Source organism: Beta vulgaris, chromosome 9 (assembly GCF_026745355.1).
Source record: "Beta vulgaris subsp. vulgaris cultivar EL10 chromosome 9, EL10.2, whole genome shotgun sequence".
Taxonomy (NCBI): Eukaryota; Viridiplantae; Streptophyta; class Magnoliopsida; order Caryophyllales; family Amaranthaceae; genus Beta; species Beta vulgaris.
The window spans coordinates 55131814-55159702 of record NC_079210.1 but is presented as its reverse complement, the minus strand read 5'-3'; the positions used below and the strand labels follow the sequence as shown (position 1 = coordinate 55159702).

The window sequence follows — 27889 nt, the reverse complement described above, 5'->3', positions numbered from 1 at the left end:
TGATTTGAGCTGAGAATCCTTTTACCTTTCCCGATACTCTCGCCCTCAAGTGCTTCGCCCACCAATAATGAACTAAAGTCGTGTTCTTTTAAATTAAGAGAAACTGAACTGAATTGAGAAAAAATAAACTGAATTGAAACTGAAAATAAGTCAAAAAAACAAGGATTAAGTAAAAGTCTTTCTATAGGTCCAAATCACTTTTTAGTGATTAGGAGTAATTTCAATTGATAAATTTAGTCATTCTAAGCTAAAATCAAAATTAGGTCATATTGGTTTGGTTTTGAAGGGGAATGCAAAAGATAGTGGAGCTAATTAGGTGATAACCAAACGCAGAATCAAGTTCCAATCAAATCATCGTGAAGAACACGCCATGCACTAGTCAAGCTTACATGTCCATCCAACTATCCAAGTGGCCAACAAAGAATCAAATATATATAGGAGTATAGGACTACTATAATTAACATAATTCGACTATAGATTTGTTTCAAGCCAAATTCGTACAAAAAATTAATTTCTTCTTTTCTTACACTACAAGCCTTAAATTATCAAGAAACTGTCCTAATTAAGCCATGTGTGCCCATGTTTAATTAATTGTCATTCCATATATAAAATATTAAACCCTTTGAAGTTACCCATAAGTTGATTTCATATCTTAAAAGATCATCTTATTGTTCCTTTTGTCATTTTTCTAAACTAATAACTAAATTTAAAAAGCAGTTTTTACAATCAAACCTTAACAGCGAATAGCTAGTACAACCGCTGACAATTGCTACAACTAACATCTACCGCAACAACTAATTTTGTCAAACAGACCCCAAAGCTACATTACAAATCATGACCTAAACTGAATAAAAAGGTATAGACCGAAAACATGCCTTTTGCTTACCATTAATAAAGACTATAATACTCCCTCTGTCTCCAAATACTTGCTTCATAGCAGGTTGGCCCAATTTTCAATGAGTGAAAAAATAGATAGAAAAGCACCGGTGGGTGAGTGAGAGACCCAAATTTAGGGAGAAACCAAAAGGGGAAAACTTAAGGGTGGAGCAAGTAATATGAGACATCCCAAATGGAAAACAGATCAAGTAATTTGACACCTATAAATGAAAAGTGAGCAAGTATATTGAGATAGAGGGAGTATCATACACTGAAGAAGGATAATCAAGAACTTCGCTGAGCTAGAGAATTCAAAAGGTTCCAACTCCTCTGCATGTGAGACGGCAAGGGGGCTACCAAGTTTAGGCTCTCCAACTTAGAGAAGTCGTACTCCGAATCAAGAGAGATTTGCTCAAGAATGGTAGAGATATTCGGCAAAACCATCTGTTTACAGTGCAGGTGCAGGTGGGGTTGCTTCTCAGAGATGCTTCCACACTCTGGACCAATGCCAAGGGGATGCAGCTTTGTTTCACCAGACTGCTCATTAGGACTTGGTTGTAAAGGTTCCCATCGCCGATGAGCTTGCCAACCGTATTTATAATCTCCTACAATCGGTGTACGTAGCACCTCAGCACAATGCACTCGAAGCTGCACTTACATAGAAATGGCAAATCGACAGGTGTTAATGTTAAAATAAAATCCATCATGTTAGGATTTATGAGAAAATAGTCAGAATTTACCTGGTGTTTCCTGCCAGTGACTGGGCATAGCTCTAACCATGTATACCCTGGAATAATTCTACTTCAGTCAACCATATCTTATTTAAAAAAACACCACCTGATCTTCAATTATCATCCTATAAAATCAAGTTTAAAATCTAGAGCAAGTTGAGCAGAAGATTTGCTTCCTCCTAAGACTCCAGTGAAGCTAAACTACCATTCAGAATGCAACCTTTATTTAAGCTAGCTGACCATACAGCATTTAACATTTTTGTAGCAGATATTGAGCCAAAAATTAAAGAATACCGTAAACAGAAGTCGCAATGACTCTATACTCTGTCACAGCATGCTGAGATGAGGAAGCACTATCTGAAATCGTAATTCTCTCTGACTTTCCATCATTTAGCACCACCTATAGACAACAAAAGCACAAGTAAATTAATGAACCAAGGACAGAGTCTGAAGATGTGAAGGTGCACTAAGACTTGTCCAGTCATTTCGGAAAGATGGAAGCAATATTTAAGGGGGTTCTACTTTATGTTTTTGCAATGATAGAGTGAGAATGATCATTCAGTTAAAGCTCCAGAAAAAATTGCTTTGACAAGGTAGTCTAGTACAAGGATCGAGCATTAGAACAAATCTTCAAATAGAGGATTTAGAGAGACTTCCCCTCGTATTCTTGTTGCAATTTCTTCATCTGGAGGTAGTCTAGTACAAGGATCGAGCATTAGAACAAATCTAGCTAGAACCGTACTGGGATATGAGGTAATAAAGGCCACTACACAAGGCCCACTAGTTCACTGTCCTTGTGAGATTCAATGGTGACAAAAGTTTGATTTCCCTCTGCTATGAATCCATATTAGGGAAAGGGTAATTAAGATATTATGTTCATTAGTTAGCTTGGGGAATAAGCTAGGTAGTTGTGCTAAGGAAATTACTCTATATATGGACAATTAAGGAGAGAAAATTATGTTGAATATTGATTAGAAAATTGGGTGAGCTCTTAGTAGTTCAATCGGGAGAGAATCAAGCCTCTCGAAAGCTTGAATATCTTTACATTTTGCTGTATTTTCAATTTGTCAATCAAATACTCATCTTCTCCCTTATTTTCTACTGTTAATGGTGTCCAAGCTATGTTAATTCACAGCACCCTCTTCTGAGATTGTCATGTTGCTTTGAGTGCAAATGGCAGGTATCATTTGAATTGTCTAATGCTCTAACATATTACTTTTAATATTAGCATTGAATGGTGTTGGAGTTTGGTACATATGTGAAATGTCTTGGTGAGGAACATGCCGGTTTTGGCGTAAATGAAGTGGATTATGTGATGTTGGCAGGGGTAATTACCAGAAAAGGATTGGCTTTAAGGCGTCGTCCTAGCCATTTAAATCATTTTGAAGCCTTACAACAGACGTATGTGGGGTTGTGGGCCTTTTGAGCTGTTTCGGAGTTGCATCGGAAAGATGCAATTGAAGCACTGTAAGGCAATTGAAGGTAATATAGAGGGTCCCAATCACCAAGGAGTAATTGCAAGGCATCCCGAGAAACTCAAGAAAGTCCGGATAGCTAGATTCTCATAATAGTTGAATTTGAAGGCTATGATACCATGAGACGCCTCCTAAGAGGCTAAGATCATGGGAAGTCGTTTAAAAGCATTTTCATGCCTTAAAACAAACATATGTTGTCCTTCGAGTATTTCAGGGTTGAACTAGAGAGATGCAAATGAAGCCTCGTAAGCATATTAAGGCAATGATGAAGGTCCGAATCACCCGGGAGTTACCCAAAGAAATTCTGAGGCTCTAAGGAAGGTCTCGGATAAAAAAAAAAAAAATTGGACCTAAAAAAGCCTAGAAATAACGGGAAAAACTAGATTTGGACACTACATTCAAGTTTTTCAGACATTCCAAGGCCCAAACAACTGACAAAACAGGATGCATCCTTGGGCCATGGCAGACCAATTGAAGTGATTTTTATGCAATTGATCAGATATATTGGTGCCTCGTAGCTATTTTGGGATCGAACAAGAAAGATTCAAAAGAAGCCATGGAGGTATTTTAAGGAAACGCAAAGGTTCAATCACCCCTGCAATCCTCCCAAGACATCCCGAGACCCTTGGAAATATTTTGAATAAAAGCATTCTTGGGATTGAAATAATCCAAAACAGCATCCCAATAGCCAAAATTTAAAGGTTATGATACACGCTTTCGAACATCCTCCATGCCCGAGCAACTAATCCAACAAAACACATCCTAGGATCATGAGAGACCATTTGAAATCATTTTATGCCTTAAACAATAAAACATTCAATACCTTCAGAGCTATTTCAAGGTTGAACTGGAAAGATGCAAATGAAGCATCGAAAGACATTTTAAGGCAATGCAGATGGTCTAAATCATTTGGAAGTCATCCTAAGGACCTTGTGAGTCGAGAAGGCCCCGAATAATAAACATCACTAGGCCCTGAAAAGTTCAAAAAAAACACCAAATTTAAAGGCTATAATATACGCTTTCGAACATTCAAGAGTCTTGACAACTGGCCCAACAGAATGCACCCTTGGAAATAAAAAGTTGTTTGAACTCATTTCTATGCCTTAGAACGGACATATATAGGCTCTGGAGCTAGTTCGGGGTGGAGAAACGGAAAGACGCATATGAAGGTGTGTATGACATTTTAAGGCAATGCAAAGGGCCCCAAACACCCAATATTCAACCCAAGGCATCCCGAGGAAGGTCCGGGATTAAAAAAAATATCCCAGGGCCCATAAAACATACGGATTGATAAGCAATTACCCAATCCTAGGCTTCCTTCTAATTCCTGCTAACTTTCTTCTCCATGCCCAAAGCCCATAGGGGACTTATAACACAGCTTTGTCATCTAGAAACTGAGGGTGATACGGACCCTAAGCAACATGGAAAGACTATTTAAAGAGCCTAAAGTCCAATCCTTGGGAGGCCTTTTTATTAAATTCAAATATCAGTCTTTGGCATTTGCCAAGGGAAGTAGATCTTTGATCCAATGCTATAAACTAAGCCAGATTATATCAACTTCTCACTTTAAAAAAAAAAATGCCATATGGGCTCAAATTTAGCTTTCGGAACACGCTTCTTATGAACTGTTGTCACGCTAAATTCTTATTAATTTATTCGGGTGTGTTCATAACTTCAATCAAAAAGTTGTTTGCTATTCTTTTAGTTAGAGCAAATATATGAAGCTATGTAAAATAAAAATATGAAATACTTCAAAGGGGTATAATATAATACTTCCGTTCTAATATAAATGAAACACTTACCATTTTAGGTCATTCCAAACGAAATGAAACATTACTATATTTGGTACTTACTTCTCTCTATCTCTCTCTTCATTACATGGGTTCCTCTTTTCTTCCTCTCTATCTATCTTTGCCTAAATCCCCATGCCAAGGCCCTACATTTCATTTAGAACAGAATGGTGGAATTATGTAAATTGCATAAGGGTAACTAATTTTTATTCTAAGTATTTAGTTGATACTCCCTCCGTTTCTTTTTATTCTACATACTTTCCTTTTTGGGAATCGCTTGCTTTTTTATATTACACACTGTTATTATACCTTTCTAGAATGTGGGCCCCACACCTTTTGCCAATCGAACCCCATGTGATCTACTTTCTAGTAACTTACTCTTCGGTCTCATACTTTTCCTCTCCATCTCTCATACATTGTCATTTTTCCTTGATTATAATGAAAAGCAAAGTGTATAGATTAATTAGGATTGAAGGGAGAACATTTAATGGAGATCGGATGTTTAGTGACCAGCTTGAAAATTAATCCAAAGCATCACTGCAAATGTATTATACTTAAGACAGCTTCAAAGAGTGGGAAAAAGTAACAGAGCAACACAGGCTGTGTAAACCTGATCCAAGACTAACTACTAACTAGTACCATGTACTTCTGGTTACGTGTTAAGAGTATAAAAGTTAAATAAGGAAACTGAGTAGGCATAAGATCAATAGTTGATGTAAGAGGTTAAGGGGAAGAGCAACCACCTTTGCCAGTGGTACTGAGATCAATCCTTTGGACTGTTTAGGAACCCCAAAGACAAGGGCCAAGTATCTCTTCTGTAGGATTTTCTTTCCCCAGTCAATCTCTCGCTGAAAATAACAAATAACTTTAGCTTCATTATCATGGTTAATCCTAAAGCAATGAAGACAAAAAAAATCCTCCGGAAACAGAAACAGCTCTTGAATTAGATATTATCTGATGACTGTCAAGCAGACATTACTAAAACTGAAACATACAGCAACTTACATCTTCTGATATACCAATAGTTTTCTCGCGAAAAATTGAGTGAAGAATTGTTGCGCTTGTTTGTGTTCTTCCCATCACCAAGACTCCACTACTATCGCTATCGAGTCTGTGGACCTTAAAGAAACATGAACTGTTCAACAACAGGCTTACGTAAACATGAAAGCGAGACACTGAAGATGGTTCAACCTTGTTCTCACACTTTAAATACTGATAATTGCTCAGAGTTTGCTTCTACTCAACCTTGCATATTCAATAAGCTTCAGAAATTTTCATGCACCATGTCATCATGAGAAAAGTCATTCAGTGGTTCGATTTTGCTCTATATGTACATTATTTCAGATTAACTTGCAAGAACATAAGCATAATCCATCACCCTTGATGACACATGCAAAGCAAAGTAAAATGGGGCAACGATGAAAGTGCAAAAGGAAATGATTTACAAAAGAAGTAGAAAGGGGTAGTTTGGAAAATGATGAAATGGGTTAGTTAGCAGAGGTGAGGAAGGGACATTGAGATGATCAGTGGTAAGGGGAGGTTTGTATTTGAGGTCATTCAGAAAGTTAGCGGGAGAATTTCACCCTAGGGAAGTTTCCAGTTTCCACCTCCCAGATGTAAGTAGGTTGTATTTGATCCTAAATCATCAGCTTTTTCTATCAATACAACCATATCTCTTCTATTCTGCCTTAAACTAATCCAATTCTGCAAATAACTTGCTGTTTCTTACAAATTCTAGTGAGTTCTTACAACAGTGCAAATGAAATAGTAGTATATATTTCGACATCTTGCAAAAGAGACCAAGTTCTTTCATAAATAAATATATAGTTTTCTCATCATTCCTTTTCAAAAGGCTACTTCTTACCCCCCGCCCCCCACCTGGGTTCACCGGAGAAGTCTGAATGTACAGAAATTTGCAGTTCCGCCTAAAGAATACCAATTCAGTTAGCTAACAATAGCTCTATGGGTAAAACTTTAGCGGGATAAAGGATTTAAGAAGTCAGGTCGAAGAACCAAATCGAGAAAAAAAATTGAGAGATATACAGAATGTATTCTTGACATTCTCCAGAAAGGTTCATACATTTCAGCACTTGCCACTAGTCACAACTCACAAGGTTGACACAACAGTTCATGAGTTCCATACTGAAATTATTGTTCACACAACAACCACTGAATCCACCAAGTGTTCTAGGCTTCTAGCCAACCAAGAGCATCAGCAAGAAGCAATGCACATGACAACTTACGAGTTACGATACCATCACCCCCATTAATCCTAACAACAAAAACCGCAGGGTAACAAAGGAGCTTTAACATAAAGAGCTTAGTTCACCCCTGCGCTGGAAGATGGCAAAGAGGTTGTTTCTGTTATAATAGGAAAGGATGTAACAAACTTACTAACTCACAATTAGAGATTTTTATAAATTCCATTTTTTTTAGAACTGTAAACAACTTAGTGACTTTTTCCGCATTGCTAAAAATGGGAAGAAGCAAGCAATAATATTTGTTATAGAAATTAGACAAAAGTTAATTCCACCTCTCAATTTTTGTTACCCCAGCCAACTATATTTACTCTTCTCTCACACAGTTTCTCCCCACATTCTAATTTACTACATGCAGGTGCAATGAAGGAACCCAAGTAGCATAAGCTATAATAGTAAAGCACAGAACTCTATCCCAAATTTTACATATCATCAGAAAATTTGTACACATTAGCATTTGATGTTAAGTCACCAAAAGCCATAATACTAGAACATGCTCTATAGGCCTGCACCTTAAAAAATAAAAGATTTATAGCAATAATAACACAGCAAGAAGTTCATGAATGACTTACCAGCCTTGGAGGATCCTTGAAGTCATATTTAAGGCATGTTGCAGCCAGCTCATCTAAACTTTTTTTGATCCCAATGCCACCCTGATAAATATTGACCCCAGTAAGAGTGGAGCATGGATGCTTAGTTCCTTACATAACAAACCAGAGAATAAAAATTAAACATGCTATACCTACCCATTACCTGTACTGGCAGTTTCGGAGGTTTATTAATGGCAATAATGGCAGAATCCTGATTACACACCATACCGAGAGTCATCATCTAAGTAAAACTAAGAAGACAACAATCAAAATTCAAATTTCACGATATTGCACCTTATACAACTCAAGGCCACGGATGAAGTCCAATTCTTCGTCACTGCATTTATACTCCCGCTTCTTCACAGGTGATCCCTGAACAGTTATAGGAAGAAAGATACGCTCTCCTTTCTTCATCAAGTCCTTAGCTCCCACCTTCCCAAATATTGAAACTACTAGTTAGATATACATGGCAACGAACACTTCACAACTATCACTTGCAATTAAGAGACATACACACTATATCAGCTATTAGCTATATCATTTAATTACCCTTCTCAGTCGGCGTTCTTTGGCATCAGCACTGCAGTCCACATCTTCTTCCATGCATTCTCTTCTAACCTGATCACAGCCTCAAAAAGTGAGTTTTTTTTTGAAGTATGAGTTTTTCTGACACACACACACCCCTCCCACCGTAAACCAACCTCTCCTTGTACTAACATTTACTAAAACGAATTCCAAACACTCCCTCCATTCCGAAATAATTATCCCTTTCTCCTAATTACTCATAGTTAAGGATAACACAAACTTTTCTTAAAATTAACAGCATTACAATAGCTGTATAATTCAGACAATCTTCCGTAAGCTACTCATATTAGCTTCATCTTGGGAAATGAAGTCATAAATCATCTCTCGGAAAATTGACTATCTTTTTACCAGACATTAAAAAATAACACTACATGATATAATTTCTGGTATAATATAATTGGTGCAGGGTATAGCGTGGAACTCTCTCTTCCCCTGGTTATGCTTCGAGTTGTAGAAAGCTAGAAATTTATAGTTTTTGAAAGAGAAACCCCCTAGCAACCCTTCTAACATCATCTACCAGGCCAAGAGTCACACTTGCGCTCTTGCAAAGAATGTTCTCCAACCTCAAATGCAAACACATAACCCCCCCCCCCCCCCAACAATCTCCCCAACTTAATTCAAATGGGATTCTCTCGTCCATGATTCACACGAATACCTCTTTTAGAGATATCTCCTCACCAGTGGGCCTTGGCGGGATCATTAGAGACAAACGAGGGCAATGGACTAAAGGCTTTTGTAAGCAAACTTATGCAGCTTCTCCCTTGATGACCGAGTTACTAAGTATATAAAGAGGGACTTCAGTTAGCAAAAGATACAAATATCTATAGTGTGTCCTTTCCTCAGATAACTTGCAGGCAACACAGCTCCTCCAAAGGGAGCCTAAACACCCTAACATGTATACCAATCTTATCATTGAATGCAGGGAATTACGCAAGGAGTTTAACGCCCTACGGTTCATCCACATCACTGGAACGAAGAACTAACGTGCTGATAATCTAGCTAAAGAAGCAACAAGCTTAGATGAATGCACAAATGTAACTAGGACATTACCTTCCCCTCCTAATTTTTGCACGAAAGCTTACATCTCGGATTGTAATAACTCTATTTTCGGCTTAATGTAATTTATCTCCTAGTTCCAAAAAAAACAGTGATACAAATGACATAAAAACTTACTTTGCACAATAATATGTACCCCAAATTGACAAACATATATACAAGTAATCATAACAAATTTCCATTCTTTTGTCAGCAAAAATTTTCCTGTAAATTTGACTAACACATAATTACTAAAGAGAGAAAAATAAACCTGTCTAAGACGAAAGAGTTTCTGAACAAGTGACTGAGGAAGGTGGGGACAACAACGAAGAACCCATTTCAAAGCACACGTCGTCGTTTCGATAATCTCATTTCCTTCTTCAATATTCCGGGACTTATTCTTCTACCTAATGAAGGGGCGTTAACTGTAGGAATAAACGGCGTTAAAGTGACCCACTTGCCTTTGTTTCTCTCACTTCCACCGACGTTCTTCTCCGGTGATTCATGGGCTTCCACTTTAACGGCGGCGGAGGTGAAGCGATAACATTGTTGTTTGAAGAAAGTTTCAATTTGTGCAGCGACGGTGTCGGCTGCCGGAGAACGCAGAAGTTGCCGGAAAAGGAATGGTTTGCCCATTATACGAGTTTCTCAGGTGGGATAGTAGAAAGCAAAGGTCAAAATTTCAATAAAGAATATTTGGAGGGTTCAAATCATCTTTCGTTTTTTTTTTTACAACCAAGATACGAACCGCTAATAGTAGTGGCTAATACTCTCGTCCCAAGTACTTCACCGAGGGTTGGTCAAGAATTTGTTTTCATTCTCAAATATTGTGGATCGAACCTCCGACCAATTGGTAAAGGGACAAAGTGAATCATCAATATGTCAAGACCACTTGGTTACAATTCATCTTTCGTGTGCCCTCTTTGTTTGTCTTATTTTTTCAATTCGAATAGGGAAATTCCACTTGATACCACTGTTCTTCGGGATTTCCGGTTTGGTAACCAAATTCTTTCTAGATTTTATATATATATGTTGACTTATTCTCTATCATAATATTATGTCAAACAAAATATTAGTTTGGGGGTTAAATAGGATTAGTGGTTTGTCTAATTTTGCATAATTAAGGTTTGGGAAGTCATTTTTAACCTTAATGACCAAATTTAAGGTCCAATTTGGTAAAAAGCATAAGCATGCATTTCCTAACACGTAAAAAGAAGTTCTAGTCGTTTTTTCTCCAATTTCGACTTCAATTTTGACCCATAATAACCAAATGGCTCCCAAACTTTAGCTGAACAATTTTCAATGCCCAAGGCACATAAATATGACAAACTATTAACCATGTTTAATCACAAATTAATGTTTTATTTAATATAATGTTACGGCAGATAATCAGTCCAAAATATATAAGTACCATGTAGAATCCAAAAAATAATTTTGGTACCAAATGAAAAAAAACCTAATGTATGATGGTACGAAATGGAATTTTCCATTCGGATATAATTGAATTATATATATTTTCAAAAGATAGTAACTTCGTCGTAATAGATCAAACAAAATGATGAGAATGTGGTAGATTAATGGAATACCACCTTGAATTTCAGACTTTATCTAATAGTACATCTTTTAACGTTTGTACTACTTTATGTTAATTAATCGATAGTTTAAAGTATTAAAAAAAAGATCCATGTATGAAATTGTAGACATCTAATTTTCTTCGAACTTTTTTATTTTTATTCTCCACCGGTCATTATTCTTCTATGATAACACTGAATCCCCATGGTCAATTGAGAATTCCTTTCATAATGTTGATGACAACAATGTTGTCTCCTACAATGATTACATTTTTTGTACATATGTTTGTTTTTTGCATTCAGGTCAGGTCATTAGACATACTACCCCTATTATCAATTAGGATCACAGTCTCGTTTTATATGTTATGACCTGGTCATATGAGTTGCGGATGACAATTTGACTCCCGAGGAGCCATCGAAATTGAGCTTGAACTTATTGAGGGAAGGTTCTCCAATGAACTTTAATTGGGGGAGTGGGCATGTAATTTGAAAAAAGTAAATTAGTAAAAGATGGTAAAAAATGATACTTTGGGCTTGCCATTCAAGGTGCAAAATTTGTTTTCTTCATAAAAATTATTCTACTATATAGAATCATTTATTATCGTTCATTCTATAGGCTCCAAAGAAAGAAGGGGGTTTTCAGAAGGGAGGTTGCATTATTTTTGCTAGATTCGGGAAAACTCCTCAACCAGATAGTACCATGAATCCATTGTTTAACAATGGAATCAAGACGCGACCGTAACGCATCAGAGATGTCAGAACGGCGTTTGATTTCAGAATTGATGTGATCCAAAACGTTAAAGGCGTGGGCATGACACTCAAACAACTCAACCCAATTTGAATACTTAACTTTCTCACAATCAAGAATCAAAGGGATACATTTTTTGATGTTTGTAACCGAAATAGCAATGTGGAATTCAGTGTGAGGCGGGTCGGTTTTAGAAGGCTCGGATTGGTCAGTCGGTGCCATTGGACGGCATAAAACAAAGAGGCGCACAAAGCTAAAGGGTGGTGTACACGGTGGACGGGGTGCAGGAAAGGATATAAATTCAGAGAAAACCTATAGCTGTGATACCGTGCTATATTGGGGAAAACTCCTCAACCGGAGTGATTACCATTGATCAATATTTATAGTTATACATCCTAGGATAGTCTTATTGTGATTAGGAAGCCTATCCAGAGTAGAATTCTGCTAGGAACAAAATATATCCTAACTATATTATTATTCTATCAATCTTGTTTCAAATATGAGAGACCGTGTGATGTATTAGTGATCGGGACTTTGGTTTGCAAAAGTTGGATATTGTTTGCAGAATACTCTTTGATTTTTTGGACTTAGGCTTTGCTCTTTTGGACTGAATTAATAAAAATTCAGTTCAATTCAATTTAGACAAATTCAGTTCATTTCAGTTTAGTTCATTTGAGTTAGTTTTCTCCCACAGTTTTCATTCATTTCAGTTCAGTTATCTCATTTAAGTTCAGACAAACTTAGTTCATTTAAGTTGTACAAAAGAAGAGAGCTTAAGTGGTTTATATTTTCAGTTGAGGCACATACGATATAATGGGCATGAGGTACTAACAATGATGTGGCGAATACTGAGATTATTTCCAGAGGGAAGATCATTTTGGAGAATTTGCCAAAAGAAAATCTTATAATAACAAAAGGAATGAAGATAAGTCATTTGATACACGCTTGTAGAATTCAGTTAAAAAAACACTTGTAGCTTAGATCGTATCTATTATTTATTACTCAAAGCAACAGATGATAGCCTAGTGGTGTTGACATCACATCCGATTACAAAGATCCTAAGATCGAATTTCACCCCTTGCAAGAAGGATCCCCATATTTCCGCCTACTTGCAAGGGACTTCAATTCATCATAAAAAAATTGTTATTGATCTAGCAAATACAATTAAAATTTGAATAAAACATGATGGTAAAAGCTAAATATACTATTGATAGTCATTTGAAAGAACAATATTCATGCAAGAGATGAATAGGAGTCATTATAATTTTTTTAAAAATAAAAAATATAAGATGAATCATGAATGTATTTTATTGAATTTATTTTGTTTAGTGTGTTTAAGATATAAAATTATCATTTTAGGATAAATGAGATATATTTGTGATTTTTCTATCTGTTTACCAAATACTAAATTTAATAATTGCGGGATGTAGGTTATCTTGTTTTAAAATACTTTTTGCCCCTACAAAAACCATTATGAAATTGTACATTAGTTAGTTATTGTATTTGTATTTCAAATGTTTTTTGGACTCCTACAAGGAATTTCATGGTAAAATGAAGTCCCCTGCCAGATCGGAACCTCTCACATGTTAACCCAGTTGGAGTTTGTATTTCAAATGTGATGTTATTAGTCCGAGTCTTTACTCTTTAATACATTTATATAATATAGTAAGTTCGAATTTACGTTATAAACCAATCGGCATAAAACTTTCTCAAACAAATAATCCCAATATCACTCTCCAAAAATATCAAATATTTGTTTTTTTTTTTGAAAAATTTCATACATAAACCAGTAGTTAGGGATGGCAATCCAGTCCGAATCCGACCCTAGTCCGCTCCGATCCGAAGGAAAAAATCCGAGTTGACTCCGACAAAAAAGTAATCCGACTCCAACTCCGTTTAAAAAGTCCGACTCCGAGTCGGATGAGGGTCGGAGTCGGATCTCAAAAATAATCCGACATCCGAATCTGACTTCGATTTTTAGTCAATCAATCCTTTTTTTATATTTATGTTAATGTATTATTTATGTATAAACTGACTTCGACTTCCATCCAATTATATTATATATGATTTTCCCATTGAAGAAATAATTGTTAAAAATAATAGTAATATTTAGATTATTTGTACTATATAAGATTTCCATATGATTATTAGAATAAATTGTAATGATTAAATTATTGTATTATAGAAGACTATCTATTATAAAAAATGGGCAAAAAATAACTCGGATCAGATTCGGAGTCGGATGTTCGGATTTTAAGTCGGATTGGAGTCGGATGCCCAGATTTTAAGTCGGGTCGGAGTCGGAATTTCGAAGTCGGATGTCGGAGTCGAAGCCGGACTCAGATTTAAAATCCGACTTCGTGTAGGGTCAGAATCGAATTATGCATAATTCGGTCCAAGTCCGACCCGTTGCCATCCCTACCAGTAGTCATGTTTCCAAGGGATCTCGCTCATCAAGGAGGGAGTCAAAGTTTGGAACAAAAAGTCCGCATGTTAAAGAAAAAGATTTACTATCCGTCACTTTTGCTATTCCCGTTCTTAGCAATCCATTTGAAGAATCATGAGGCCAATTTTAATTTAACCATAAATGTCACCTTATTTATATACGTGACTTGGAAACTTAGACATAAAAGGGTAACTCCAATATAATTTACTTGATATGGTTATTTCATAATGAATCAAATTCTTCTCATCCTATAAGTTATGTACCGTTTGTGTTTGTCATTTGCTGAATTAGAGTTATTTTTACGATGACTCACTAATTTTTTTAAATTATATCTTATAAATATATAATAATCAATCCATTAGAAATCGGATCCCAAATTGTGAAATAGAAGACTGGAGTTATTTTAGTAAACAAAAACATAGTTTAAATATGACTTTGGTTTTGTAAAATAATTTTAAGCAAGAGGGAGCGAGATCAACATGCTAGTTGTGTTTTTTCTTTGGGTGCTACAACATGCTAGTTATGCCAATTGCCAAATGCGGAAGCAATAGTCATGTTATATCACCCTCACAACTACCATGCATGGAAACAAAAATGTACACAACAATATAGAGAAAAAGAAAGCTAAAAGAGCATACTATGTGAATAATGTGATATGATAATAATACATTTTAAGTGGTAGAGACCAACTTATTCGGAGCCGACTAACAATAGTAGTGGTTCCTTTTAATCGACGTGACTTAATTATTTATTTGTGTGTTGTGTCATGTGTGTGGTTTGAGTAATATCTCGAATTTTTACTTTAAATAATAATATAATTTGAGTTTGACTTATTTATATAATTATTATTCCTAAAGCTTATATTTATTTTAGATTGATTTGTTGTATCTTTGTTGAATTATTATTGTTCAAAGCCATAAAAACGTTAAAGTTATTTAGTATCAAAATTAAAATGTCTTGCTATCAATACCTTATGAAGCTAGATAAGCTAATACGAAGTAATATGAAAAAAATTTAATAAACATTTGGTTTAGATCATATGAGAAGATTATTAGAATTAGAAGGCTGCTGAGAGGAATTTTTTTGCATAACTTTTGTATTAAATTTGCATTTTTTTTCCTCTAAATATGTAAATTTTTTATATTAAATATGCAATTTCTTATATTAAATATGTAGTTTTTGTATCATCTGTTTTTTTTTTTACAGAATGTGCATCTCATCTATTAAAAAAAGGCAAATCAATCATTCTCAATTTGAGAAACTTCTTATTGTGTGTGTGCGCGTGTTTCTATGTATGTATGTGGCGCTCGCACTTTTGTGTTTGTAATTTTTTTTTTTTGAAAGAGAAATTTCATTAATTGAAGGCCAAACGGCATCTACAATAGGTATTAAAGTAAAACGAGATACAATTAAACAAGACTAAATCAAATTCGTCTTAGAAGAAACTACAATGAACCAGATCGAACAATACAGCACAACCCTCTTGTATTTGCTGAATCAAGCAGCTATTGATGAGGAAGTCTATCATTCTGATATAGTTTCGGAAGAACATTCTTGATCGAGTCAGGTTGACCGCATCCGAGATTCCAAAACCTTCATGTTGAGTCTCGAACTTCAACCAATGAGAATAATTTCTCATATCTAAAAACAAAAGAACTATACTCACAACTCCCATAGGGGAGAAGGAGATTTCCAAAACAGAAACTAAAAACCCCATAACAGGGTTTGAGAAAATCTCATAAAGAGACTAATTTATTGAACAAAACAAAAAAATGAATTAAAAACTGGAAATAAAAGGGGAAAAGGGGTTTACCATGGATGAAAACATTCATGACAGCCCCTAATTGATGAAGAAGGGGTATGGAAGGCTAGGGTTTGAGCTTTTGTGTTTGTAATAATCAAATATATTTGATAGGATTAGTTGAATAAGATGGTAAAACTTCTTTTTTTTTTTTCCTTTTTCTTGACGAAATAAGACCGTAAGACTTTTCATTACAATATGTTGGTCATATCTCATATGTTTAAATTTTACTTACAAATGTGGGGTTTCATATGACCTATATGCTTTAATAGAACACTTTTATTTTAGAATACATAAATATCCTTGAGGATATTCTATAATTAATGGTCACTTAAGACTTTAATTTATTTATTGTTTCTTTAGTCAAAAATCTAGTAAACTAGCTTTAAAATTTTGGGCTGGAAAAACAAAAAAAAAAGTTAGGTTATTAAGTTTATTGATGTTGGGTTGTTAATTGGGAAACGCATAGAATTTTACTTAAGTTATCAAATATTTTTTTTTCAATTAAAATTTTTGATACATTAATTTCCTAATAATTTAGGTTGTTGATCCTAGTGACATCATTATCTATGCTCTTGAACTGTTGAACACTCCATATCTATCATATACAAAACCTAATCCAAACATAAAAAAATATGAATACTAATTATGTGATAAAATTGTCTTCCTTTGTATGATATTTCATATATGTTGTACAAGTAAATGACATATGAATCATATTTGAAAGCAGACTTTGAGTTGTTTCCAATGATATACAATTAATTTGGCTATATGGACTGATGAATATATACAATTTTAATAGTGTACTTGCCCAGTTGCCCTTGCTCGAAGAAATGGCAAAGCAACTGGGTTCAATCAAACTCTTAATTAATACAAATGGAAAGTCTTGCTTGTGTCCAGCTCTTATGAGACCAACTAGATCATGGAGGTGATTAGGTGAATGCCATCTTTAATTCTACCAAGTTTATAAGGGAGGGAACTTAGGCTGCAGGCTGACTCGCAAATTAAGGTGTGGACTGTGGAGCATGAAAATTGGTTCACTAATTAAGTTACAAGCCTTGAGGTGTGCAGAAGTTTAAATAAGGATATCTATACTAATATATTAAAAGGCGTGCATAAGCCAGAAACGGTGCCATGTGGCGCTCTCCTTAAGAGAGTTTTACTCCATGTAATCCACAACAATAAAAAAAATTAGAAATTGCATAATGTAAGGTTTGATCCCGAAACCTCGAGAACATACACTAAAGTCTTAACCACTAGACCAAATAATAATTAGTGTTATCATCTTAAATTTCAATATTAATAAATGAAAATTTTCTTACACGGGGCGTAGCCCGGGCCTAATAACTAGTTTTAATGGAAAAATTGATATTATGGGGCTGGATTATTAGTCCTTTTTTTAGGCAAAATTGGCCTCAACAATTTGAACTATAGCTCAGGTACATCCACATTAAATGAAATACAATCAACCCAAGACACTCGATTTGAGACAACCCTAGTTTCACAAACTGTATCCCAAACAACTCCACAAACATAGTCACAAGTTCAACCACCAAGACCACCTATACCTACTCCTAGAACTAGGAAAAATCCAGTTAGTCAGCCTGAACAAGAAATTAGTTATTATTAAGAAACTTTTCCATATGAATACTATGAATGGTATGATAATAGACCAGAGAGCCCATTAACCTTGAAAGAGCTCATCAGAAAAGAATTTGCCGAAGAAGAATCAGATTGTGGGTATGAACCTTCTAGCAATTCTGATGGAGATAATGGGTATTATATGAGTTGGAACTTGAGAGATTGAGTGATCTAGAAAAGGAAGAAGAATGGGTTTTTAGAACACAATGAAGAAGGAGGGGATGGAGAGAGTAGTGATGATGAGCTAAGGTTAGCTAGGGATAAGACACAAACACAAAGTTGTTTCCGTTGGCAAAGCAGCTTCAAAAGGATGCAACAAGAGGAAGATTAGGGCTTAGATATCATGCTGCTAATAGTGGAGAACTAAGACACATAATGTTGAGGCAGGAAATAAGTGAGTATGAGGACGGTGAGGATGACATCCATACCCCAGAGGACAGTGGTGATGAGAATGTGGATATTAGGAGAAGAAGAGGGGGAGGACTTCCAGTTATCGAGGATACAAATTTCACAAAATTTATGTGAAAAGTTGGATTGAGGTTCCTTAGTAGAGAGGCATTTAGGAGTGTTGGTGATGTTCTATGTTATGTTTTTTTAATTGTATTAGCAAAAAGAGAATCTGTCATCAATTAATTGTGCGATACTAGATTACACTTTTTCCCATGCTTTTTAATATTTAAATATACACTCTCTCCGTTTTATAAAGATATTCCTATTTCCACTTCTTACGTTTGCCAATGCATGTTGTATATGATTAATAGTATCAATTACATATTAATAAAAATTATAAGAATATGATAATCTTAATGTACTCGTTTAGACGATTCAAACAAAATCACATATGACTATTTTTTTCTTACATATTAATTTTTTAGTAAATATTATATAAATATGATATTATGAAAGTATAAATCAAAACGAATCTAACAAGATCTCACATGGCTATATTTTTTCTTACGTAAAAATCACAATAGATAGTGGAAGGGTGGTGAGTGAATAATGTAAAAAACTCATTGTTGCAATAGAATCAAAACGGATGAAGTATTAGAAAAAGTTGACATGAATAATCCCATCTTTCATTAGTCTTCTCAAAATAATCCCAATTTTGAATTATTTTAGAATAATCTCAACTTTAGGGAGTATCTTCTCAAAACACTCCGAACTATTAATTTTCAATATATTATAGACCTGAAATGGATTAGTGTAGGCAATAAAAAAGATAGTTTGACTTAGGTCACCTCGAAAGTTAGAACTATTATGGAATAATCCAAAGTTGAAATTATTTTGAAAAGACGGGTAAAAATTAGGATTATTCACGTCACTTTTTCCAAAGTATTATTGATCGCAATTTCCGGGTGCATGACACATTATCAAATTAACTAATTAATTCAAAGGCAAAAATGGGATATAAAACTTACGTACACGATATTGGTTTGTTTTTACTTCTATCACCATTCCACATAATTTCTAATCTCCCTAGCTCTTTTAATTTGCAAGACAATGACATCAGGAACTGCAATACGTAACTACTGAAGGATCCATATAACATAGATCATGATTTAAGCTTAATATTGATTATAATAGAAAAATATAACCACGTCATTAGTTATGCCATACAAAAGTGACATGATACACTCTCTAATTACCGTCATGAGAGTCATGTCAGCTAATTAAGTTAGTGAGGTCTAACTTTTTAAGGATGATATCTAGAATATTGACCAAATTAAAATATCATCACATTAGTTTGTCTTGTAAGAGACCGCCTATTTTTAAATTAAAATTAGGCAATGGTAAGCTCAATATCAAAAAAGAGAATTAGCCCAATAGTGATTAGGTTAATTTCTTTCGTTGACTAGTTTAATCTATTTAGTGACTATGTCTACTTTTATATTAAAATTAGACCGTCTTATAATAATTTTTGTATCACATTTAATCAAAATTCTTGATTATTAACAATACTTGTCTATTCTCCCTTCTTGCTCAAGCACTCCATTTTAGGCGAGAATCTATTTGAATAACCAATGATAGCACAAATGAATGACGTTTAACCAAGAGCATACAATTAACATATGCAAAAGTATATTTATAACTTATAGTATATGCTATCAACTGCTTACAAACAACTAAATCTATGAATGAAACAAACAAAATTACAAAATATATTTACTTTTATGTTTTGCAAAATTAGAGAGTAGGAAAGAAATAAACTAATATGATTGTCATTAACATTATAACATATACATACTTCATTTATGTCCTACCCCAGGACTAGGACCAGAGTCCTTGCTTACCCTGAATATTTCAAAGTGCTTCAATCTCTTATGCCCTGCACCTCTTTTGCTAGGACCCGAGCTCATCATGGACCCGAAAGCGAATTTTTCGCCGTCTTTGTGATCGGAATGCAATCGCCGAGCCTCCATCTCCGGGAGAATAGAGCAGAAAATTAGAGAGAGGAGAAACAAAAATGTAAGCATTTTACTCATATAGTATACAATATGTTTAAGAATGGAATGCATATTATGCATGATGAAAAGGATTGAATGTATAAATATATAAACATATATAGTTATTAAGGACAATAGAGTTTGTGTGCCGTAGCGTTGAAGGCAAAAAACTTGTGCTCGTGCTTTGTGCAATTTGCATGAAACAATGCTTGTTGTAGGGGTTTATATAGGAGTTAGAGTACATAAAATTGTGTTTGATTTTTTTGGACCTAGAAAAGAAAGTAATACTATTCAGCGAACAATATGTACGTGAAATTTTGAGACTAGTTAATTGAGTCATTGCGTATATCTTTGGCCGCCTCCCATATACATTTAATTTGGTTTCAAAGTAGGAAACCAACAAGGCAGATTCGCATAAGTGGAAAATTAACCGAGCTTTATGGGAGGGCTACAGTGAAACATTGGTTTAGGAAAATGACTTGACAAACTTTGAGTGTTTGAAAAACTAGCTAGTATGGGTTTCATTTTGGAGTTAACGAAATATAAAACTTCCTCAAATTCTATGTTAGAGTTGAACGTGCATTTTATTAAATGTTAATAGAGATGTAGGCTTTTCAGTAGTGATGGCCACTGGTGCGGGCTGGACGGGCCGGACCATGGACCGTAGTGGGCTTGGCTGAGATTTCACGGCCCAGGACCGGACCGTGAAATTCATGGGCTGGGCGGGCTGGTTCGCGGGCTGAAAAATCTTGGCCCACACCGGCATGTTACCGGTTTTCACTGTTCGTGGGTTTGGTGGACCGGACCGGGCTGACGGGCCGACATGAGAATTTTTTTTCAAAATTATTTAATCATTGAAATTATTCATTATTGTTATATAATTTTTTTTAAATGAATTAAAAATATATACAAATATTAATATTAATGAATAATTTTATTATTTTTAAATTTTATTGAATTATAATATATGCAATTTGATTAGAATATATACAATTTGATTAAAATATACACAATTTGGCTCAATATTTACTTAGATTGGGCTGGTCTGGTTCATGGGTCGGGTTGTACCGGTTTCATGGTCCGGGCTGGGCGGTTTTAGTAGTGGGCTTTAGTGGGCTGGGCTCAAGAAATCTGGCCCACGGCCCACCCACCAATTTCACAGTTCGAGTTGGGCTGGACCGGGCTTTTTGCTGGCCCGGCCCACACGGCCCACGAAGTGGGCTGAGCTGGATGGGCTGGATTGGCCCGCACTGTTGGCCATCTCTACTTTTCAGTCATGGTGTAACAATAATAACCACAAATTTTTATACGTAATGTGTTGCACCATTGTTTGATGGTATGACGTGGGTGCCTCACAAACTTATAGCATGAGTTTAACCAATAATGAATATATAAGGGCTTAAGGCTATGTAAGCATCACTAAAAATATAGTAATTATTGTTTATGTATACAAGGGGGTTACTTATTAAGTTGCACACTTCTTATTGGAGCTTTCCTCTTTTTTGTGCAAAAAAGTAAATAAATTATGTTGCTATCTCATCTAAGCGTTGTGTTAGCATGTTACATGAAAGACGAGCTAAAAATTAATACTTCTAACAAATTGGATTATTGACAACTTTTACGTTATTCATATTAATTGTATGATATATATATAATCAACGACTGTTCTAATAATTGACTCATGTGGGTTAAGGTAAATATTATAGGTAGTTAACAAAAATACATTTGATGAATACAAATTCCAAATTACAACCGAATATTAGGGAATTTTGATTTATATATTTTAAAGCATACAAAATATCATTTGTTCAATATAAGTACATCCCATAACTAGCTAGCTAATATTAAATTCTAAATTGTTAGTAATTAATTAGCTGTGCAAGTCAATGTATGAGCAGTGAATTCTAATACAATAATTGTATAACATTTCTTTAACCATTTCTTATGGTGTAACAGTTACACCTATGAATGACAATGTATCTTGGACTGACCTGGATCTGGATCCTGAAATTTCAGACCTGCCGGGTCCGGTCGGATCCGGGTCATGTTGTACTTTCAAATTACAATATGGGACTGGATCTAGCCCCAGATCTGTGACCCGTTTTGTATTAGCAAGACTGCAATAGTGGGCCATAATAAACCTAATATGATTTTCACACTAAAGCTACAAGAACACTCCTCCACCTTTTGGATCCTTGATGCTCAACTCCTAATTCCCTAGCCTCAAAACCCTAACTCCTTCTTTCACCTTCCCGCATTCCCTTTCTCTCTCCAACCGTCCGCTTAGTTCCCACCAACGCTTTTTCCCGTATTCTCTCTCGCATTCTCTCCGGTGCTATCCTTAGATTACAAATTTTAACTCGGAATTCACATCATCAACAATGTCGCCTATTTTACGCCTCGAAGAGGTCTAGAACCTTTTGTATGCACAACTACATAAGCCGGAAAAGGTGGAGGAGTATTTTTGTAATCGTCGTCGTAGTCGAATTGCGCCTGAGGTGCTGTTACGGCGGGAAGTTCGAGTAATGGTCTTCTTCGGTTTCTCTTGTCTAATTTCTCATGAGATTTAGCCCAATCTTCCTCACCTTCGTCGACATAGCTGTCATGACCACCAGCGCGTACTGCTAGCTCTTTGCACACCACCAGCTTCCTCATGTAACTGTTCGAATTCTAGGTTTTTATACTAGAATTTCTCTCATTTTTGTTGCAAAATTCTTGTGTAATATTTCTAATTATTAAAAATTTAGGTTTTTTAATGTGAATTTGTGATTTTGTTGTTGAATTGGCTGAATTAAATTTGCATTATTTAATTTCTTGATTGAAATTTGTCGTGAAGCTCTTGAACTTAGTTGTAAATTTTCATTATAGACAAATTTATTTTGGGCAGGACCCGTTGGATCCGGATCCAAGTCCAACTTTTTTGAACCCGCTGAAAAACGGATCTCGTAGGGGGTGGCAATAAGACGAGACAGCTCGCGAGCTATTCAATACTGATTCGATCAAGGCTTGACTCGAGTGAGATCGAATTGAACTCAACACAAGATGTTGGTGAGTTGAGTTGAGCAACTTGATACTCGACTCGGAAACTCGTGAGAAGCTCGTATACCTAATTATCAATAGCAAAATATCTAAATTCAACATTTTTGTACCTTATTGTTGCTTGTAACATGAGACACTTGCAAGCGACTCAAAATATACTCGGTAAAAGTTCGACTCGGACAAAGCTAGGAAAAACTCGACTCAACTCAAACTCGACTCGTATCGCTAACAAGTCGAGTCGAGGTAGCTCAAGCTCGAACTCGACTTGCATCATTACCACCCATAGGATCTGAATTTGCTGGTCCAGATCCAGTCGACTCGTTGCCTTCCCTAGTTACAGCCAAGGTCCAAGAACATTTGATTATTTTTATCTTGATATATGTAAGAATTCAGATGTTATTGGGTGTAATTATTACACAATAAGAAATTGTATAACAACCCGTTTACACGTATAAAATCCTAAACCAAAAACCCCCTCTTCTTTTTTCTATTTCTTCCTCCTCTTGCACTTTCTCATCAAAACCAACCAATCCCACTTCTTTCTCGTCGTCACCAGATTGCTCCACCACTCCACCCCTCTCTTTATCTCTATAAAAAAACGAAAAAAGCCAAAAATGTCGAAAAAGAAAATATCTGCAGAAGAATCGAAACTAGGGATTAATTGAGAAGTAAGGAACATCATATCATCTTCATATTGTTTAACCTTCAATTAATTTCTTCAATTGTAAGAAACACACAGATATAGTTTTAGAATTAAAGAAAATGGATAGAAACGGTAAAAGATGGAGGACAAAGAAAGAAAGAGTACGAGGAGGAGGTTTAGAGTGAGAAGCAAAAAGAAAGCGAGTTTGACATTGGTTGAGACTCAGTGAATTGCTTTTTTTTAAAGAGAAATTTCATTAATTGAAGGTCAAACGACATCTACAATAGATATTAAAGAAAAAAAAGATACAATTAAACAAGATTAAATAAAATTCGTCTTCGAAAAAACTACAAGGAACCAAATTGAGCAAGCGCAATCCCTTTGTATTAGTTGAATCAAGCAGCTATTGATGAGGAAGTCTATCATTCTGACATAGCTTGTGTAACACCCGACAATTCTCTATTTTCCAAAATACCTTTTTAGTATAAAACTTAAAGAATTATCAAAGTATTATTTCCAGTGTGATAACTATATATCGACTTATTCAGAAATTTGCAGCGGAAAACATAATAAATAAACTTTAGAAATAAAACTTAGTCAACCAAAAAGTCAACTATAAAGTCAAACACAAAAGTCAAGGTCAACGATAATAGTCAAAGTCAACTACAAAAAGAGTAAAGTCAAATATAATAAATAGTCAATACAAGCTCTCTAATCCCGAACCCATGATGCATCATCTTTAAACTTGTAAATGATGATGCACTATTGATTCCTAGAGATTGCTCACCAAATGGGTCATCAGAGTATCAATAAGCCATAGCCATGATCAACATACACACACAATGCACGTAATCAGCAAAGCTGAGTAATATATACTAGATAAATAAATAACAATCCTAACATGATATTAATAAATAATAAGCAGAGATAAATAACAATAAAATAACATTGCAGACTACTTTTACTGAACTAAACTTCACAGCTAATAGATTAATTAATTTAGATGGAATAGTATGGGACGAGTTGTCTAAACCAAAATCAGTCTTCAATTTAGAAGACGAAATACGAGCGTGACTCCGGCTATGTTCTTTTCGTCTGGTCTGATCTGAATTTTTTTGACCTGTTCTGATATGAACTTTTCAAATCTAATCTGAACTTTTTTTATCTGGTTTGATCTGATCTGATTTGAACATTTCTGATCTGGTCTGCCTGAACTTTTCTGATTTGGTTTGATCTGAACTTTTCCAGTTCGATTATTCTTATTATTATTGATGGCCAATAAATTATTATTATTATTGTTATTATGTTTATCATTATTATTCCTCCATAGGAATCTGGCAAAGATCCTATTTATATTATCCGCAATTTTCCTTGGAATTAAGAATATAGACTGAATATGTTGACAAAGTGACACTAAAGTTGCATTTACCAATAAGATCTTACCTGCATGAGATAGGGTCAAGTTCTGCCATTCCTCTATTTTCCTCTCAATTTTCTCTAGTAACGGTTAAAACTTACTGGAACTCCTCCTCCCATTTATTTCTACATTTACACCCATATATTTACCAAAATCGTCCGCAGAAAGAGTGCCTATTAAGCTCCTCATAAACCTCTTGAACTTTTGAGGGGTATTCGGGTTAAACATGACAAAGGACTTCGCAAAGTTGATAACCTCACCTAGATATTTACAGAACTTTCGAATCAAATGCTTGACAGCTACACATGATTGCGGGTTGGCTTTAAAGAACAACAAAGAATGATCAGCAAAAAATAGATAGGAAATGGATGGGATCCTTCTCGAAATTTGAAGGCCACTAATTCTACCATTCTTTTCTGCTTTAGAGAATAGTCTAGAGAATGCTGCTTCCATTATTAGGATGAAGAGATACGGCGAAAGGGGGTCTTCTTGCCTGATTCCACAAGACGACTTGAGGTTTTTCGTGACTTCACCATTAATGAGAATGGAATAGGAAATGGTAGAGACGCATTGCATAATCCTATGTCAACATTTTGCGGGTGAATTCATATTATCCAACACCCACTCTAGGAAATTTCAGTTGACCTTGTACATATCAATTTTGAAGCCCGCCAAGAATTCACCCCCCTTCCTCTCTTAATCATGCTTACCAATTCATGAGCAAGGAGCGAGGCGATTATTTAAGAGCAGTTTTCTAGGAATGGATGCATTTTGAAATGTTGATACCAAATGTTGAATAATTGGTTTCAATCTATTGACCAACACCTTTGATATCACCTGGTAAATTACATTGCACAAACTTATCGGCCTGAATTGACTGGCTTCCTTAGGTTTGTCAACCTTAGGGATTAAGCAAATAAGTGTTGAATTCCATTCCGTAAGAAGGTACCCCTGATCGAAGAAATGCTTCATTGCTGCTATAATGTCAGGTCCTACTATATGTCCCAATACTTTTGATAGAAGATAGCCAGGACATCGTAAGGTCATGTTGCCTTAAGAGCGCCCATTTGAAATATAGCATCAGTAATTTCTTGCGCCATCACCTCTTTTTGCAAAGCCTCTCGATGTTGGTTGATAGCTTAGCCAATATATGCATAATCTCATGTGGAGGCCTCCATCTGGCTAACTCTTCCCCATGATCGCCACATTGGAAAATATCTTTGAAGAAGTTCATGATGACATCTCTCCTTCATTTCTGCTTTCCATCTTCCAACCTTATCTTTAATCATCAAAATATCATCCCTCCTTTTCCTTGCCTTTGCTTTTTTTGTAAAACGTCACTAATTCTTCGGAGATATCTGATAAAATTGGAACGATACAGAGAAAATTTTTGTTATCTAGGAATCTGTGATTTATAAGGAATTTCACGGATACGAACTCAATTGCTGCAATATTGCTTTTTAAGATACTAGCCTTATAGTAAAGCTTATATAAATTTAAAAGAATTGTCTTCTCATTTTATTTTTCTTAAAAAAAATTATTGTTCAATTTTAATATGGTAATTTCTTTTCATTTTTTTCGTTTAAATGAAGTACGTAGTTAGTTATCTTCCTTGTTTTTTTCTTTTATTTTGGTGTCTATGTGTTACCATATATAATAGAGATTGATTACAATAAAACTTTTAAATTTTCTCTCTCCTCTCCTCTTCTTCTAGTTCTTTGTTGGAATCTTAGGTTTTGAGTTATTGATTTTTCAGAGTAAAATGAAGAATTTGTTGCAATATTTGCTTGAAACTACTACGTCATTTTTATCTAACTATAATAAATTCGGCGAAATTAAGATAAATTCAGTTAAAGTTTGTTGGAAAATGACATAAAAGAAGTAATAATGATATTGTCTTGCAAATGAGGTATATAAAGAGGTGACGAATCATAATGAAATGTGAAAAGACGATAGTTTGCTGAAAAATGAAGATATCAATTTTCTTATGAATGATATAATTTTGTGCTAATGTGATAAGGTATATAAAGAGTTGAAAAATAATAATGAAAAAGGGGAAAATGATACAGGTTTGCTGAAAAAATGGCATAAAAGTGAATAATAATAATATCAGTTTGTGTAATAATCATAAAGTATATAAAGAGTTGACAAATGATAATAAAATAGGGAAAAATGATACAAATTTGCTGGAAAATAACATAGAAGTGAGTAATAGTGATAGCATACGTAATATCAGTATTGTAATAATGATAAGGTATATAAAGAGTTAAAAACAATAATGAAAAGGGAAAAAATGATATAAGTTTGTTAGAAAATGACATAAAAAGTGAGTAAGAATGATATCAGTTTGTGTAATAATCATAAGGTATATATAAACAGTTGACAAATGATAATAAAACAGAAAAAAATACAATTTTGTTAGAAAATGACATAGAGGTGAGTAATGATGATACAATTTCTCTTATAATGATATTAGTTTGTGTAATAATGATAAGGTATATAAAGAGTTGAAAAATAATAATGATATATATAGGGGAAAATGGCATGAAACAACTCCAAAATGATATAAAATACACCGTCAATGACACGAAAGAGTCGTTTTATAATGAAATGAAACAGTTATATTAGTTACATATATAAAATATTGTTACACAATAAGATTAAGATATGATGTAACCTGTTACACTTAAAACGCATTTATTCAAAATTATGGTTTGACAAACCTAAAAGCCAAAGTATTAACCATTATTTCAAAGCAAATAAAGTTTGATAATGCAGATAAAGATAAGACGACCTCGA

The 27889-nt window shown here is 34.8% G+C and overlaps 1 protein-coding gene across 1 annotated transcript; it reads right to left on the bottom strand.

The window, feature by feature from the left end:
• Positions 1-604: 604 nt before the first annotated feature.
• Positions 605-10072, bottom strand: LOC104904942 (RNA pseudouridine synthase 4, mitochondrial). Its single transcript, XM_010693368.4, is given in 11 exon segments — positions 605-1524; positions 1617-1663; positions 1902-2007; positions 5616-5720; positions 5878-5991; positions 7703-7783; positions 7884-7931; positions 8015-8152; positions 8270-8338; positions 9612-9733; positions 9736-10072. Coding segments are annotated over 11 exon segments (1434 nt in total). The 5' UTR covers positions 9977-10072; the 3' UTR covers positions 605-1161.
• Positions 10073-27889: the final 17817 nt, after the last annotated feature.